The following is a 15,707-nucleotide window of genomic DNA, read 5'->3' on the forward strand; positions in this document are numbered from 1 at the left end:
ACACCAGAGAAATGATATTAAAACAAAATTACTATAAATTGGGATAAGATATATTAAGAATTAAGATACATGTAAATAACACTTAAAACATAAATCAAAGTGATCAAGACAGTCCACTAATCTTCTCAATAAAGTGTAAACCCATACCATATCTCTTTATTTTAATGGTTCTTATCAGTCATCTCTTATGTCTATATACTCTGTGAGTCATTATTTGTTGTTCTGTATGAATGATTGTGTACATGCAACAGAGTAAAAAGAGAAGAAGAAAATGACAATTACCTGCACAAATACTGTCTCTACCCAGAGTTACCAGGTTAACAATAACATAGCTGACAGCTCAGCCTCAACCACTCGAGTCCTACTGGGTGGCGAGTTGGCAACTCTGTTACACAATTACGTGTCATCTCCATGGATATTATTCCTCGTTAGCCCTTGTTTTGCGATAATTTCGCTTAACGATGGTTTTATTCAGGAGCACATCACCATTGTTAAACAAGAGATACCTGCACACTACAGTAACTACACCTCAATCTTTACTCAATAAAGTGTTAGCCACTCTCCACGAAGGTGTTGGCTCCTGTGCAGTGTTGTGTTGTGAATGTCCTTCCAGCCTTACACAACTCCAGCCATTCTGCTTCAGTCACCCACACCCTCATAACACCATTTTTGGTTCAGACTCTTTATTCAGAGACAAAAGATCGAATACAGTATAGATAAGGTAATTTCCATGAAGGAATAGTATCATTAAGTTGTTGTCTTAACCTAGAAATACAGTGAGTTGCTGTATATCTAAAATTACTTACCTCAATCAAATGCGACTTTTACTCTCGTCCGCCTCATAGATTAAATATCTCTCTCTTTCTCTCCCGTTGCGTTCAAATCTTTTGTTTTGGTTTTAAACTGAGTAAAGACTCATTGTTGTGCACAGATAAAATTACATATCAATAATTTCCTGTGGGCTAAATTATTTTTTAGTGCACTTCAGGTTTACAAAATGGAATTGACAAAACACATACTTGAAATTACAATGATTTTTATATTAAAGATTTTGAATGAACAATTATAAAATAGAAAACATTTATGTCTTCATTAACACTGGATTACTGTACTGGTCATCAGCCACCCATATACCACTGGGCTACCCATGACAGTGAGGGTATAAGTACAGTATGTGTTCAGCTACCAGTAGAAAATTTTTATACTGCTGGCCATAGAACACATTCTAATGGAAGTAGGACTAAATTTTTTTCAACCAACAAAAATCTTTAAATAATTTATCTAAATATTGTTTCCCAGAGATATACTGTATACAATACAGTGAAAACTCAATATTTCTACAAACAATAATGATTTGGAAACAAAAGAGTTTTCACGTGGATAAATGGTCATACAACTGATACAGTACTAGTAGTAATAGTGGGCTAGATGTTTAATTATTGGCAATTGGAAATTGAGAACAAAAATTTAAGACAAAATCAGATACAAGATAATGATAAAAATAGCTGTGTGTTAACAGGTACAGCGAATGCCAAAAAGTGTATATATCAATGAAATTCATACTCTAATTTTTATGGAATCTTCTTAGAGCAGTGGTTCTCAACCTTGTTTGCCCCATGCACCCCTTTCACCATATGTCAGAATGTCATTCCCCCCTCCTTTCCAAGATTGTCTGCCTCAAAAAGTGCATTCCAAATAATATGCATATAATACTGAAAATCCTTTATTTTTTCCATATTAGTATCAGTTTCCCCCCCCCTGAAAACCTGAGGGGGGAAATTCCCCCCTGGTTGAGAACCCCTGTCTTAGAGCATTAATTTTCCTGTATGAAAACAGTGGAGTAATTCTTTACATGAAACACATAAGAGTGTTAATATACAATTTTAGTCTACTTATACACTCTGTTCTACATTTAAAACAACTACCACAGAAACATTTTAACATTATGTTTTCTCAAGGATGGAAGCCCTCATAACATAACTTTACCATGAATGAAGACACAATGCAATCCACTACAGCCTTTCATTAGTACTGGTAACTGAACAACTTAGATGAGATACTTATGTAATTAAAGTGATAGTTTTGATGATAATGAGTAGAGATAATGGTGATGAACGACTGACGACAATATTTGGTAGTGACAATGACTGATTATGATGTGTACATCATTTATGGGCTTATACACTACTGTACTAACAAAACCCATGACACCCAAGTTTAGCCCTTTGCCTCTAACATCAAATTATCAGCATATTGTTCAAATTTTAAAATTAAACTGTCATGGCTTTCACTTTCAATACAACTGGTTAAGAAGCTGTCATCCAACCTGTTAGCTCAAACAGTTGATCCTGTGTTTCATTTGCTACCACCTAACTAGTTATCTAAAGTACACTAACAAATGATTTAAAATTATGTAGCTGGAATTGGTTGCATCATACGGAAATACTTTACCTAACCACATCTATGTAGCAATTACTAACTACAAAACATCTGAAAATAATAGTAAAATACTGATACATTAAATTGTAATTAAGATGAGTAATTTCTTCACTACATTTTGTAACATTTTATTAAACCTTGTGTGGATCCAATAGTGATAACAATTAATTTCATTAGATGTGTTCTTTTTCATGGACAATCAAATAATCTGTAGGATGATTGGTCAAATAATTTGAACCCTAAAAGTCTGGTTAGGTTAGAGCCTCATTTGACTGACAATCTCCCTGGTAAGTGTAGCATATATACATCACTTCTCCTCAAGGCTAACAATCAAATTCTACTTTAGTGACGTGTCTTTTAAAAGTCCTCACAAAAATGTTTTACTATTATTGTCAAGTGTGTTAGTATTTACACCTTAGTTTGGTTGCACTAGATGAGAGTAAAAATGAGTGTACTGTATCATGCTACATCTCATCCATGAAGAGCTGACAGGATATTGTAAATATATTGATAACTGTACTTGTACAATGTTATCTATAATACCTCACTCTTCCAGTTTTTTAGGAAAATGGCCAATAAAATCATTACTAATGGCTAGAAAGCTATTAAAACCTCTTTTAAAATACAACAAATACAACAAAATTATGCTTCAGATTTAAACATGATTTCTGTAAAAGGGTAATGTTATATCCTCCAGTGAGTGAAGGTAAACATCACCCGAGTCTTGGGTAATGGACTCAGACAATGTCGTCTTAAATCAACCTTCATAACACTGGGACTTGGTGTACAATGACACCGCCATATATGCTGTAGTTATTTATAGAGTAGGAAAAAATTACAAATAATTAACTAAAATTATTCCATTATATGGAGATTATAAAAGTCCTTGAAATACATTTGATAAATATTAAGAGACCCTGAAAGGATATGAGCAAGAGGGGGAGGGAAAGCCCTCTCAGATCTTGTATTTTATTAGTTTCATCTTCTGTAAAGTGAAAATAAAATAATTTGGTTTATAAGTTTATAATTTGGTTTACACTTTAAATTTTTATGTATGTGTGTATTATTAATTTAGTCAGATGAGTGAGCAGTATCTTACACATATACTGAAAGAATATCAATATAAATCTGCAAGTCAGGGAAAATTTACCTTTGAGTCATAAGCTGGAGTACACTACACTTACCAGTGATCTAATCTTAACTTATTAATGTTATAATTTATATTTTACCTAAAACTACAAATCGTTTGCGACTACAAAATTTAAAGTACGGTATTTGCGCATTAATAGCCAGATGCCATCTTCTTCTTTGCTGCGGCGATGATACGGGAGTGGTTAAGCGCGGTGGTGTTACGCATCTTGAAACAATTTATGCAGAAGCGCTCATTCTCATACATTGTAGAGCAAACTGGAAATGAAAAGCATTATCAGTAATTTTCTCTTGCATAAGACTACTATATTTCAAAACAGAAAATCTTATAAATTTAATATATACAGTATACCTAGAGCTGTAAACATAAATTTTCTATTTCCATCTACCTCTAGTCTTAAGCATTAAATATATTTTACCAGTTACACTTGAAAACCCATAAGAATAAGTTTAGCCATAGAAGTTCTGCAAGTTATTATTTATTAACCCCTTCAGTCCTAAGTTCAGTCTATTTTTGTATCCCCCTCACCTAATGTTACAAGTCATACTGTAAAACATAAAATATAAATCTAAATTAGCATGTTAATTTCTTTAGTTTGTTCACATCTCCCAAAGCTGACTGGTTGTTTGTACTCAGACTAAACCTCACCATCATTTCTCTCCATCAAAATTGCATTAATTTCTTCCCATGTTACCATGTATTTATGTTTGTTTCCAACAACAATCCACATGGATGTCACTGATGGCGGCAAGGAACACATTCCAATAAACATCCTTCCACCTTGGTGTTCGTAGGGTAAGTGAACAGCTGTATAATGTATGAGGGTGAATTATTACTATTGGTGACATCATATATGACTCAAGACTGGTCCAGAATATTTGAAAAAGGGTGGGACACATCAGCCTGTTTCTTATGTGTGTGTGTACGAGCCATGTGGGTAGGACTGAAAGGGTTAATTCCAGAAAAATTAACTGACCATTTTCCAGATGTGGCTCTTAAAAATTAGAAACTTTGCCACAAATCAAACACACGGTTCAAGCCACTAATCCCCTTCCTGTGCACACTGGACACCAATGGTCTTCATCCCTAAAATTTTTAAATTCACTACCCATTTATTTATTTTCAATTCCAATGTTAAAATTTCTACAGCCATCTGCCCTGTAACAAAAAACTAAAAAGATAAAAGCTCAAAATCCAAAAACTGAGTCAAGTCTACATTCCAATCATTTACTTAAGGTACCAAAGGCTGACCCCCTCAATTTCAGGGAAACAATTTTTGAAATAGTTCTTCATTCTTACTCTGGTACCACTGCTACTACTGTTCAATATTTAGCTACTTGCTATTGTTCTATTTGAGACTCTCAATGAATGTAACATTGGTGTAAGAGAGTGACACCTGAACGAACAACAACTACCTTCCCGATGAATGTACTTGGGACAGTTGGAACATCGTACCATCCCATCTTCTGGAATACTTTTGTAGACCTTTAAACACACATAGCAAAACTGTCTCCTCTTCCAATACTTGTCACACTGAACGCACAGTGTGGTTGCATATCTAAGCTGCTTGTTGTCCTTATCTTTTTTGAACTGAAAAACAAATGATACTATTAAAATAATGTCATATGAATCATCAGTAACTACTGACTTTACAGTAATGAACCAATTAATGAAACACTGAAAGGTTTCATATGCTAAAACAGGATAATACAGTTTCTTGTAATAATGAAGGAAACATGAAAAAATTACTACTAAGAGTGTACAGTACTAGTATACTGTGAACAGCGACAGATGACCATAAGGAAGGAGAGAAAGAACACAAAAGAATATAACTCATGAGTGATTGTCTCTGTATCAGAATGTGTTGGAGGGATGTCTATGTGGGAGACTGTTAAAAGGACATCAATGGGAAAGAATATGTAATAGGGATGAATAATTAGCAGAATGTACTGGGGGGAGCCTAAACAGCACATTTCTATGACAGAATGTGCAGTTCTATAGAGGACACAGCCAGTGCTGTCCCATTTCTTATTAAATAGAAACAAGCTTAGATACAAATCTATTACAACATATAAAGAATGACATTACTTTTTAATAAAAAAAGATAACACATGTATGGTGTATTATAATAATCCAAGCAAAAGCCTCTCATAATTAGAATCAGTTGGTCATTTGGCAATATTTTTCAAGTAACATCATTGGCAATTTTTAAATACGTACAACAATACACCTATGAGACCTTGGACCTATCTCATATAGTATGGATATCACTTTATAAGTCTATAAGTTTTAACACTAAAAAATATATTTGAAGTCTAGTTTGGTACAGGTTCTCCTCTTTTTATGAACAAGTTATGCTTATTCTCAAGTCCATTTATTCGTAATTCCAACTTTACTCTTGTAGATACCGAACATATTGTAAAAAATATAAAATAAAGTATGTACACCACAGCTATACCCTACAGAACAGACTTAAAACCTGGTACACTCTTCTCCTCTTTCACAATGTATTGCATGTCCTATCAGGCATTTTCTTCCGATATAATCCAGTCTCATCCACTTTAAACACCTGCTCTGGCAGGTAACCCCTCCCAACCATGACGTTTGTATCTCTGAAAGTTAATTAGTTGAATGTTCATAAGTAGAGGAGCACCTGTAGTTTGAAAGCAATTTTTTTTTATTATTAAGTATATATAATTCTCTAATGTAGTCATACCTCGTGCTGCCATTCAGCATTTTTCACATTTTCACTACCAGCTGGATTTTTGGACCCGCACGAGGCACAGATGGCACACTCCTTACAGTGCCAGCGGCCATTGGGCACACGTCGCAGCCCAACGCAGTAGATGTGGTATCTGTAATAGTACAAAAGCATTATCATTGTATAATAATAATAATAATACTGTATTTCTGTTAAAGTTTACAAAATCAAACTGAGACACAATTACAGAAGCAAACTAATCAATAAACTTAATGAAAATACATAAATCATGACTAAATTTTGCTTCATAGTATTATATACAGGTATAGTATAGAAGCCACACAGATTAACTTGGACCAAGACAAACTCACCCTCGATCACACATATCACAGAAAATCATCTTGTCTTCATCATCTGGGTCGTTACATGTGACACAGGACTTACAGTCCATACACTGCCAATTGTAAGACTCTATCTTTGGCACCATTACCAGGGTAAGGTCAATGCATGTTGGGTGACCTGCAAATTATGAACCATTTGTAAAATTCAGCATCACTTTGAATCCTAAAAAAAAAAAAATTATAACAATTGAGTGACTTAAACCATATGACTTCATGCATTTAAAGTCACTATAAAGAAGCTTTGTGAGAAAAGGAATTGTAGATTTTACTTACTAGTTTAGTTTATTTTCTTTCTTACAAGCCTTCCCAATATGATACAAGATAAATGGAAAGAAGAACAAATACACAGTACCTTCTTTTGCTGGAAATGATTCTCTTAACCCTTTCGTGCATAAGATCAACTTCATGGTGAAGCAAATCAAGTCACCACTTTTAAAAATTCACCAAAAATTTGATGTTCAACAGAATTGCATCTAATTTTTATACATCATAGTAGCAAGTAATTTCTATCAATAAACTAATTGGCAACTCTCGAGGCCCATAGGAAGGGAAGACCGGAATGATAAATGCGCAGTATTATCTCAGCAGTCAGACCGTGAGTGTGAGCTGCGTCCATTTAAATTTCCATAACTCCGTGCAGGCTGCCTCAACTCCTGGATTACAGTGCTTACCTTACCCTACTCCCCGAAATAATTTCTTTTTAGTGTTAGAGAAGTGAAGCGATGGTTGTGTAATGTAATATTTTTTTCATATTTACAGGGAAGTGTTTAGTTTTCAAAGGCCATTATTTGTATCAGGCTATACAACCACGTTATGGTGACAATGTCTCAAAAAGAGTCTCTGAAAGAGTAGGATTTTCTCTGTTTAGGGACAGTGAGCATCAAGTAGATAGTGATAATAAAGAGCCTGGTAGAGAAAATGATCGTGATGATAACAAAGAAAGTCAGGAATATGAGGTAGTAATTGTGTCAGTTGCATCTACCTTCTGGCGCCTCACCACCAGACTCCCCCTACCACCACACGTACCACCTACACTACATTCACTCTCACTCTCACATTTTACTCGGGTTCATTCACTCACTTCCTCCCCCAAAGTTCATCTACAACTTCCAAAAGTCTTCCACCTCGCTGAAGGATGTGAGCACAGAATGATCTGTTTTATATCACTAGAGAATGAATTTATTTTATAATATATTTTCTGTATTTTATAATGCATTTTATTATTAGATATTGTGTTACTTTCCTTTACTATATGACGATCATGTGATGTGGATGAATACCCATCCACCTACAGTATATATTACAGTACATATGATTTTATTTTATATTATATTATAATACAATTTATGCTATTATGGTATGTTTTGTTATAATTTGTTATTCTCGTATATTACATTATATACCCGTACCATAAGTCATGCGATGCGGTCGAACACCCGCCCGTGTGTATAAAAAAATTCGCCCCAAAAAACTCAGGATTTACATGAATTCTATCAGTACCTTTCTCTTTGTTATGGTGTTAGCTACAAGATGTAATATAAATTATATTGATATAAAACATAGGCACAAAACTAATTGAAAAAAAAAAATTGAAAATCAGTTTTTTGCTATTTTCTCAAAAACTATTGGTCATATCAGAAATCTGATTACTGCGTTGGAAAGCTCATAAAATTCCACTTCTAGCAGTGTACAGTACTGTACTTAAAAAGTTGGCTGAGACAATTTTGAGCAAGGAGGTTATGAACGTATTGGTGTGTATTTTTTTCTCTCATGTTTATTAGAAGTGACGAAAAATAGCTATACCGGTATACATATACAGTACCTGTATTATTTTTATTTATGTTGCAGAGCAATCAGTTATGAAGCCAAAGACACATGGTTTACGCCAATAAAAACAAGTTTCTTGGGGGAAAATATATACAGCCACTCCTCGACTTACGACCACCAGGAACATACGACCGCCCCAGTCGTACCAAAATTTCTTCAAATTACGTCTTTTCAAGTCCCGACGTTGGTGATTGCACTGTGTACTGACAAAATTTTCATTTATAATTCCCCTTAAAATGACTGGCAAGCTTAAAAGTGAGAGTTTTGTGGTGCTGAGAAGAAAAAGAGATACCCATTTTAGAGTTTCTGTGCATTATTTTCGCATTTTCGACTTACGATCTGGATTTGGGTCCCTAACCCTGTCGTAAGTCGGGGGCTGCCTCTATAAATATTCACCACGTGCTGTCTCGTCTGCCCTGGGGGACTCAGATCTGTGATCTTGGAAGTGGAAAACTTAAAACTTATCTCGTGCACGAGAGGGTTAAGCATTGTAATAAATGTGTTCTGTTATGGTGTTGATGTTTTTTTTAACAAGAAGGTCCAATATAAAATTCAGTATTAAAACAGATTTTAGTTTCTTACTTGCTGATCGGCAGTTTCCACAAATGATGAGAGGCTCAGGTTTGCCCCCTTTGTTGCGATGCTTGGTTCCACTGCACACCTTGCAGCGAGGCACTCCCTCTGCTGGCTTCTCATCTTTGGTCTCACTAGGGGTGTCTGTCACTGATCTGTTTGTACACAAATAATAATTCACATTCTTGACTTTCCTGATTGTGTTATTATACTTATGATTAAATAACTTATAGAGCAATAATACTTCTTTCTTTAGTTAATCAATATGATTCTAGTGTATAGTGAAGGTTAGGTCATCACTTGGAGCTGGAAAATTTTGTTGTAAGAATGCAGGTTTTGTTATAATTACTGTATAATGTACTCAAATTCTTAGAAAAACCCACAAAGACCCTGCACCCCATAAGACCACCTAGACATGTGTAATACTGTGATCAATAACTTGTATCTCATCCTTGTATGAGTTGTGCCTATATCCATGTACAGGTGTTATTAACCTGTTCATACAGTATATATATAGTGTATATATGTGTGTGTGTGTATACATCACTAACTGTACATACCTTTTTTCTGTTTTTGTATGTGCATGTATAAGTTCATTATTCCTTATTACTGAAAAAAAAACCATTCATCAACAGAATTTTGCAGTCAGTTAACCAGGCGGTCCAAGAGTTCTCTAATTATTTTTGGTGAGAAATGGAGAAAGAGCCTGTTGGGTCTAAATATTGTAAATGAGGGTTAATCTAATACTATAAAATTTCTAGCAATTTTCTGTATGAAATTAAGGAGTTCAAACTGACCTTGGTACCTCTTCTTCTGAGTCTGAGCTGGCACCATCTGAGCCTAGCTGGTCCTGGGTGATGGGGGCTGCAACTACTGTATTTAAAGGCATAGTTTTCAGTGCCTGAGGTGAGTATCTGTGTAGAAAGAACAACATCAACAAAACATACTTTTAAAATCTTAACATTTGTGTATGATGGAATTAGATATACAACAAACTAGCACAGGGTGGATAGCAGATACCGGTAACAGAAATTAAATTCCAGGTGTTTTCCAGGCTGCTATCCACCCTGTAGCAGTTAGTCCTAACATGAATCATCTACAATGCTACTACAGTCACTGAGGGATATAAATTATATACTGTACTGTAAAGACAAATTCCCCAGTTTTGTAATCATACTCTTTAATCTATTTGAATACTTCATTATTCAAATGTTAACAATTATGGCTAAATGACTTGGTAATCAACTATAATTATCAAATCCTATACCCAAATCCTCAAACTCTCTTATTTTTTATCAAACAACTAACAATACTCATCAATATTCTATACCCTCACCTATTCTAGCATTTAACTTACTTTAAGACAAGGCATCCACACAATACACTCACTGTCTGAAGAAATCGGTGAACTGCCCAGGAAGAACTGCCACAGGATAGCATCCTATTTTGGTGGCTTCAGAAGGAAGCTTCTTACCACGACCTATGGGTAGCTGCAGGGTAAATGTTTGTAGGTCAAAGCTGTATCTGAAGGTGAAAAAGAAATATTATTAGTAAGAATCTAAATATGTTGTCATACTTTTCTACACATTCACATCAGGTGGCATTTCGAAACCTACCTTTACACATCACATGGGTGAACCAACTAGTATCACACAACATGTTTCAAGATATGACAACTTTAGTGTGAAGCAAATGTGAAATCACATTACTGTACAATAAACCCTTTGGAGCTTCACCAGCTTGGTGGTAAAAAAAATGCAGACTCTCATTCCTTTCTTCAAAACTTATGTGTCCCTTATGCTACAATCATAGTACTATAGTAAGTCACTCTCTATTACATACTGTAAGCTCTCATGTTGTACACATACTGACTTACTCAATCATTCTTTTTACATAATCTAGCTACATACAAAATAAGATTACAGTATTATCTCTTTTTTTTTCACTTCAGCCAGATATGTTCTGCTATGGTGCTGCTCATCTTCCTAACACATACTAAAATAGTATCCTTAAACACTATACAGTACATCTTATGCCCAAAAATGTCATCATAAATGTACCTCCGTTCTTCTCTCTTTTCCTTGTTGAAGTTGGCATTCCAACGTGCAGCATCAACAGCCGCCTTCCTCCCATACTCCTGCATCTTGGACTTGTCAATATTAGCCAGCGAGTAATTTACTGCAACATAAAAGTAAAAATATTGTATAAAATATAAAGAAAGTACTGTACTGTAGTTCACTTCGACATAAATTAAAATGGTCCTGAGAAAGAGAGATAGAGCAACACATGCACACACACACATATATATATATATATATATATATATATATATATATATATATATATATATATATATATATATATATATATATATATATATATATATATATATATATATATATACAGTGGCCCTCGGTTAACGAACTCAATCCGTTCCAGAAGGTCGTTCGTTAACCAAACGTTCGTTAACCGAAACCATTGTTTCAATGGGTTTTTGGGTAATTGGTTCCAGCTCACCGAAAATTTCCTAAATTCAACAAAAATGGTAGAAAAGTTCACTTACTTTGAGGTGTGTATGTAGAAGGCTCCTGGATGATGATGATGGGATTTAGAATGGGGGTGGAGGAGAAGGAAGAAGAGAAGGCATTGGGGTGGAAGAGAAGTCACCCCATGGTGCCATTTCACCCATAAAATTTTAGCTCTCTGGTTTAATTCAAGATTATTTTCTTTAAATCAACGCTGCACTGCATTATATATTGTCAATATATAAAATATATTTCAAAATGACCAATAATTTGCTTGGAAACACAGAAAAAAAGCGTTTAGTTGAAGAGAGTCTCAAGCAAGATGTTACCTCCAGTGAAAACAGAGAGAGACTGACGCCTGTTTGCTGTGTTAAGAGGCTGGATGCCGCGCATTAAACTAGTCACTTTACCTTCAATTTTGTTCAATAATTGTTAAAATGACTAAAAAATTGAATATTAAACTTTAAAATTATTGAATAGTATAAACTTCTTGATATTTACAAAAATAGTAAGGAATTTAAGCCCTAGAACCGATTAATGTATTGGCGGACTGATACTAAAGCTGGTTGCCCGGTCAGTGCAAGCGAAAACATGTTGAGGTCGGTTCGTAAGAAGTTCGTTAAGCGAATTTTTTTTCGTTAACCGAATTGAAGATCCTTATGGAAGGCAGTTCGTTAATCGAAATTACGTTAACCGAGGTGTTCAAACTGTATATATATATATATATATATATATATATATATATATATATATATATATATATATATATATATATATATATATATATATATATATATATATATATATATATATATATATATATATATATATATATATATATATATATATATATATATATATATATATATATATATATACAGTATATATACTGTATAATATATATATAACAAGACTCTATTGTTGATATAATAAATATTGGAAAAGAATTAGTGATAATTTTCCTGGTACCTTTAATCCACTCTCACATCAAAATTTAAATCAATCCTCTATAGTGAGTTATTGAGCACAAACCAAATTTGACACAGACAGATGTTATAGCTGCTCTATCCCCACAATTTTCTAACTGGAGATAAAAAAATCTCTACACAGTGAAGAGCCTAAAAAGTGAAGAAAACAATTGAAAGACATTCCCTAACAGGCACAATACAGTATGTATACTGTATACATACAGTATATTTTGTAGATCCACATTGGCAATGTGGAGAAGATAAATCTTGATAAAACCACAAGCATGTGGAAAAGTCTTCAAGATAAAATCTTTTAATGCAGTAAATTGCAGCAGGCAAGTGTAAATAGTGCTTACCTTGATTCCCGGGGGTCACTAGTTTGCACCCAGGGCACTCCCTGGTAGGAAAGTGAAGGCAGTCATGTGCAGTACTTTCCACAGTGCCTCCTTGTATTCCTCTAACAGATTAAGTCTACAATATAACATCTGTGTTACAGCAACAAGTGTAAGTGGATGACAACAGATGAAGGGAGAGTCTGTGTTCAGTCTTGATTCCTGCCAACTTTTGTATAGCAGGAAAAGGTTTGACTGTATGAATGAAGCAGAAAGTATTACTGATATAGTGAGTGTGTGTGTGTGTGTGTGTGTGTGTGTGTGTGTGTGTGTGTGTGTGAGTGTGTGAGTGTGTGAGTGTGTGTGTGTGTGCCAGAAAGTAATTACATGAGGTAAACAAACAAACACCATACTGACAACTGAGACAAACAAAATATAATGATGGGTTGGACCATCAACATCTACAATATTAAGACGACAGATTTACCTTTTCCTCTTTCCCTAATTTCATTCTCCTTTCGTTCTCTCAGGAGTCGCTGCAATTCTTCAAACTTGCCAGGAAAATCATTGAACATAACATCTAGTACGTCTTCACTCCTCACTGCTGTTAAACCTGTGTGAGAGAGAGAAATTGACTCGATAAATGATCTTACATATAATCTCCTGATAACTAATTAATGGTCTTTCATATATCTGATAATTAATGACCTCATATACATTAACCCTTTTGACGTGACATGCCCGGTAACCCGCGCTAAAGATTATAGAAATTAAGCGCGACATGCGGGTATATTCCACGGCCTTGAAAAACCTTACTGACAGAGGCGACATGCGGGGATATTGGAAGGACGCACAAATCGCCACCAAACGCCGACTGCTGCCATCTAACGAACTCCCATTATGCATTGAGCCTTGCTTAGAGGAGTATCACACCAAGGTCAAGTATAAGAAAACTTGTGCATGCACTGTAAATGATGACTAAGGATTTTGAATTGATATTATTCTCTGCTTTATACAATTTTGTATTGATATTATTCTCTGCTTTGTACAACTTTGTATTGATATTAATCTCTGCTTTGTACTATTTTGAATTGATAGTACCCCAATAAAATTATAATACAAAAATAAATTTCTGTTTATTGACTAAATTGATTCCATTTATTTGCCATATATCGGACACTGATTTATACCAAATTTCTGCATTTTTGGGTATAAATGTAATTTTTTCTCTAAAATTTGCACACAGCTGTGACGTTTAGTTCCAGATTCGAATATAAAAAAAGCTCATAATAAAAAAATATATAGAAAATGTGATTGTATGAAATTCGTTTTTGGCTGGATAATTGACACTTTTCTGGAACCGGCGCAAAATTAATTACGCGCCTAAAGGGTTAACCTAGCATAACCAAAATGACATCTAGTTTATTATCACAAGTTACTCAATAGCCAACTAATTATACCACATCCTTCAAACTATTTACACAAAAATAGGGTTTTGATAGACCTAAAAGCAGGCATCAATATCCCCCAACCGTCTGCTCACACAAACAAAAAAGTAAAAATGTATCGGAAAACCATCATCATTTTTACCAACCAAAAAAAATTGACATACTATATGGGAACACAATAACGGCTGCTTACATGCAAACACTCTAAATCAAATACAATTTATAAAGCATGAAAAGAAAGAGAGAGAGAAAAAAAAGAAACAAAAATATTTTGAAGAAAGAAAGAGGAGAGAAGAAAAGAGAGAGAAAAGGGGGGAGAAAGGATGAGAAGGGAAGAGATAAAGAGCGACAAAATGTGAGAAGAGAAAAGGATACATGTGAGAGACAAAAGTAATACAGTATAGAGAAAGGAAGAGATAAAGAGAGAAAAACTAAGAGACGACCACACACACCCAGGTCGCAGGCCATCTCGGAGACTAAGCCCTTGTCCTTGAGATAATCCCGCTCCTGCATGTCAATTGGTCGCCTGCGCAGGTCCGGGTATCGCCGCTTGAATGACATAATACCAAGGTACTGTGAGATCTGTTCCTGTATGAAGTAGTGCTCTCCAATCCCTTCCAGCGGCCAAACGTACTCGACCACTTTCTCGGCGGTGAACGCTTCAGTACTATGAAAGATAAAAAGTTTTGCTCTAGCGTTATCATTAAAAATCTAAGACAATAAAGTGACTCTTCAAATGGCTGTCCATATTAAAAGAAAACCCTGACATTATGGATAACCAAATAATCTACACAAAGACCTACAGTATGTGCACGAGTACATGAAGGTAAGGAACTCGTCTGGTTTTAAGTGATAATTACAGTACCTAAGACATTCCTGTTAAGATAATTGTGTTTATTTTTGGCATGTGTTCCTTCCTGAGACCAGGGGGCAAGAAGTAATGGCACAAACACATTTACACATACTGCTATTTAAGTGCATCAGTGTGTGTGTGTGTTCAAAGTAATATTAACATTTATGTCATCACCACAAAATTTGTAAGGCAGCTGTACATATATATTTTTTGTGACACCCTGTAGTTATATCTTCATTTTCTGACAGGGACTTTAGCATAAACAGTTAACCCACCTGCCCCACCACCCATATGAGTTAACTTTCACAAGCTGCCCCAACACCCATATTTTTTTTTTTACTACAATAAACCCTTGCTACTCTCCTTCAGAAGTGGAAGTTTGGAGCTTGATGAAGTGTACTGTACAGTAGGATGAAATCTGGTTACTGAAGTATAGGGAGATCATTAGGATCACTGTTGGAAGAAGGTGACGCAGTGGTGGTTGGTGGAG

The 15,707-nt window shown here is 34.8% G+C and overlaps 1 protein-coding gene across 4 annotated transcripts in view; it reads right to left on the bottom strand.

Annotated features, from left to right (window-relative positions):
• Positions 1-32: 32 nt before the first annotated feature.
• The window catches only part of LOC121874585, a 31,340-nt gene continuing 15,665 nt past the window's right edge, over positions 33-15,707 (bottom strand). For all 4 annotated transcript variants that reach the window (XM_042378794.1, XM_042378792.1, XM_042378795.1 and 1 more), the window contains 10 exons: positions 14,817-15,031; positions 13,404-13,529; positions 11,152-11,269; positions 10,481-10,615; positions 9,889-10,005; positions 9,101-9,246; positions 6,662-6,809; positions 6,306-6,444; positions 5,005-5,179; positions 33-3,846 (listed from right to left, as the gene is read on the bottom strand). In XM_042378794.1, coding sequence (XP_042234728.1) covers positions 3,722-3,846; positions 5,005-5,179; positions 6,306-6,444; positions 6,662-6,809; positions 9,101-9,246; positions 9,889-10,005; positions 10,481-10,615; positions 11,152-11,269; positions 13,404-13,529; positions 14,817-15,031 — 1,444 coding nt within the window. In that variant the 3' untranslated portion in view covers positions 33-3,721. The remainder of the gene's footprint in view (positions 3,847-5,004; positions 5,180-6,305; positions 6,445-6,661; positions 6,810-9,100; positions 9,247-9,888; positions 10,006-10,480; positions 10,616-11,151; positions 11,270-13,403; positions 13,530-14,816; positions 15,032-15,707) is intronic.

The sequence above is a fragment of the Homarus americanus genome, unplaced genomic scaffold (assembly GCF_018991925.1).
Source record: "Homarus americanus isolate GMGI-L3 unplaced genomic scaffold, GMGI_Hamer_2.0 scaffold34360, whole genome shotgun sequence".
Classification (NCBI taxonomy): domain Eukaryota; kingdom Metazoa; phylum Arthropoda; class Malacostraca; order Decapoda; family Nephropidae; genus Homarus; species Homarus americanus.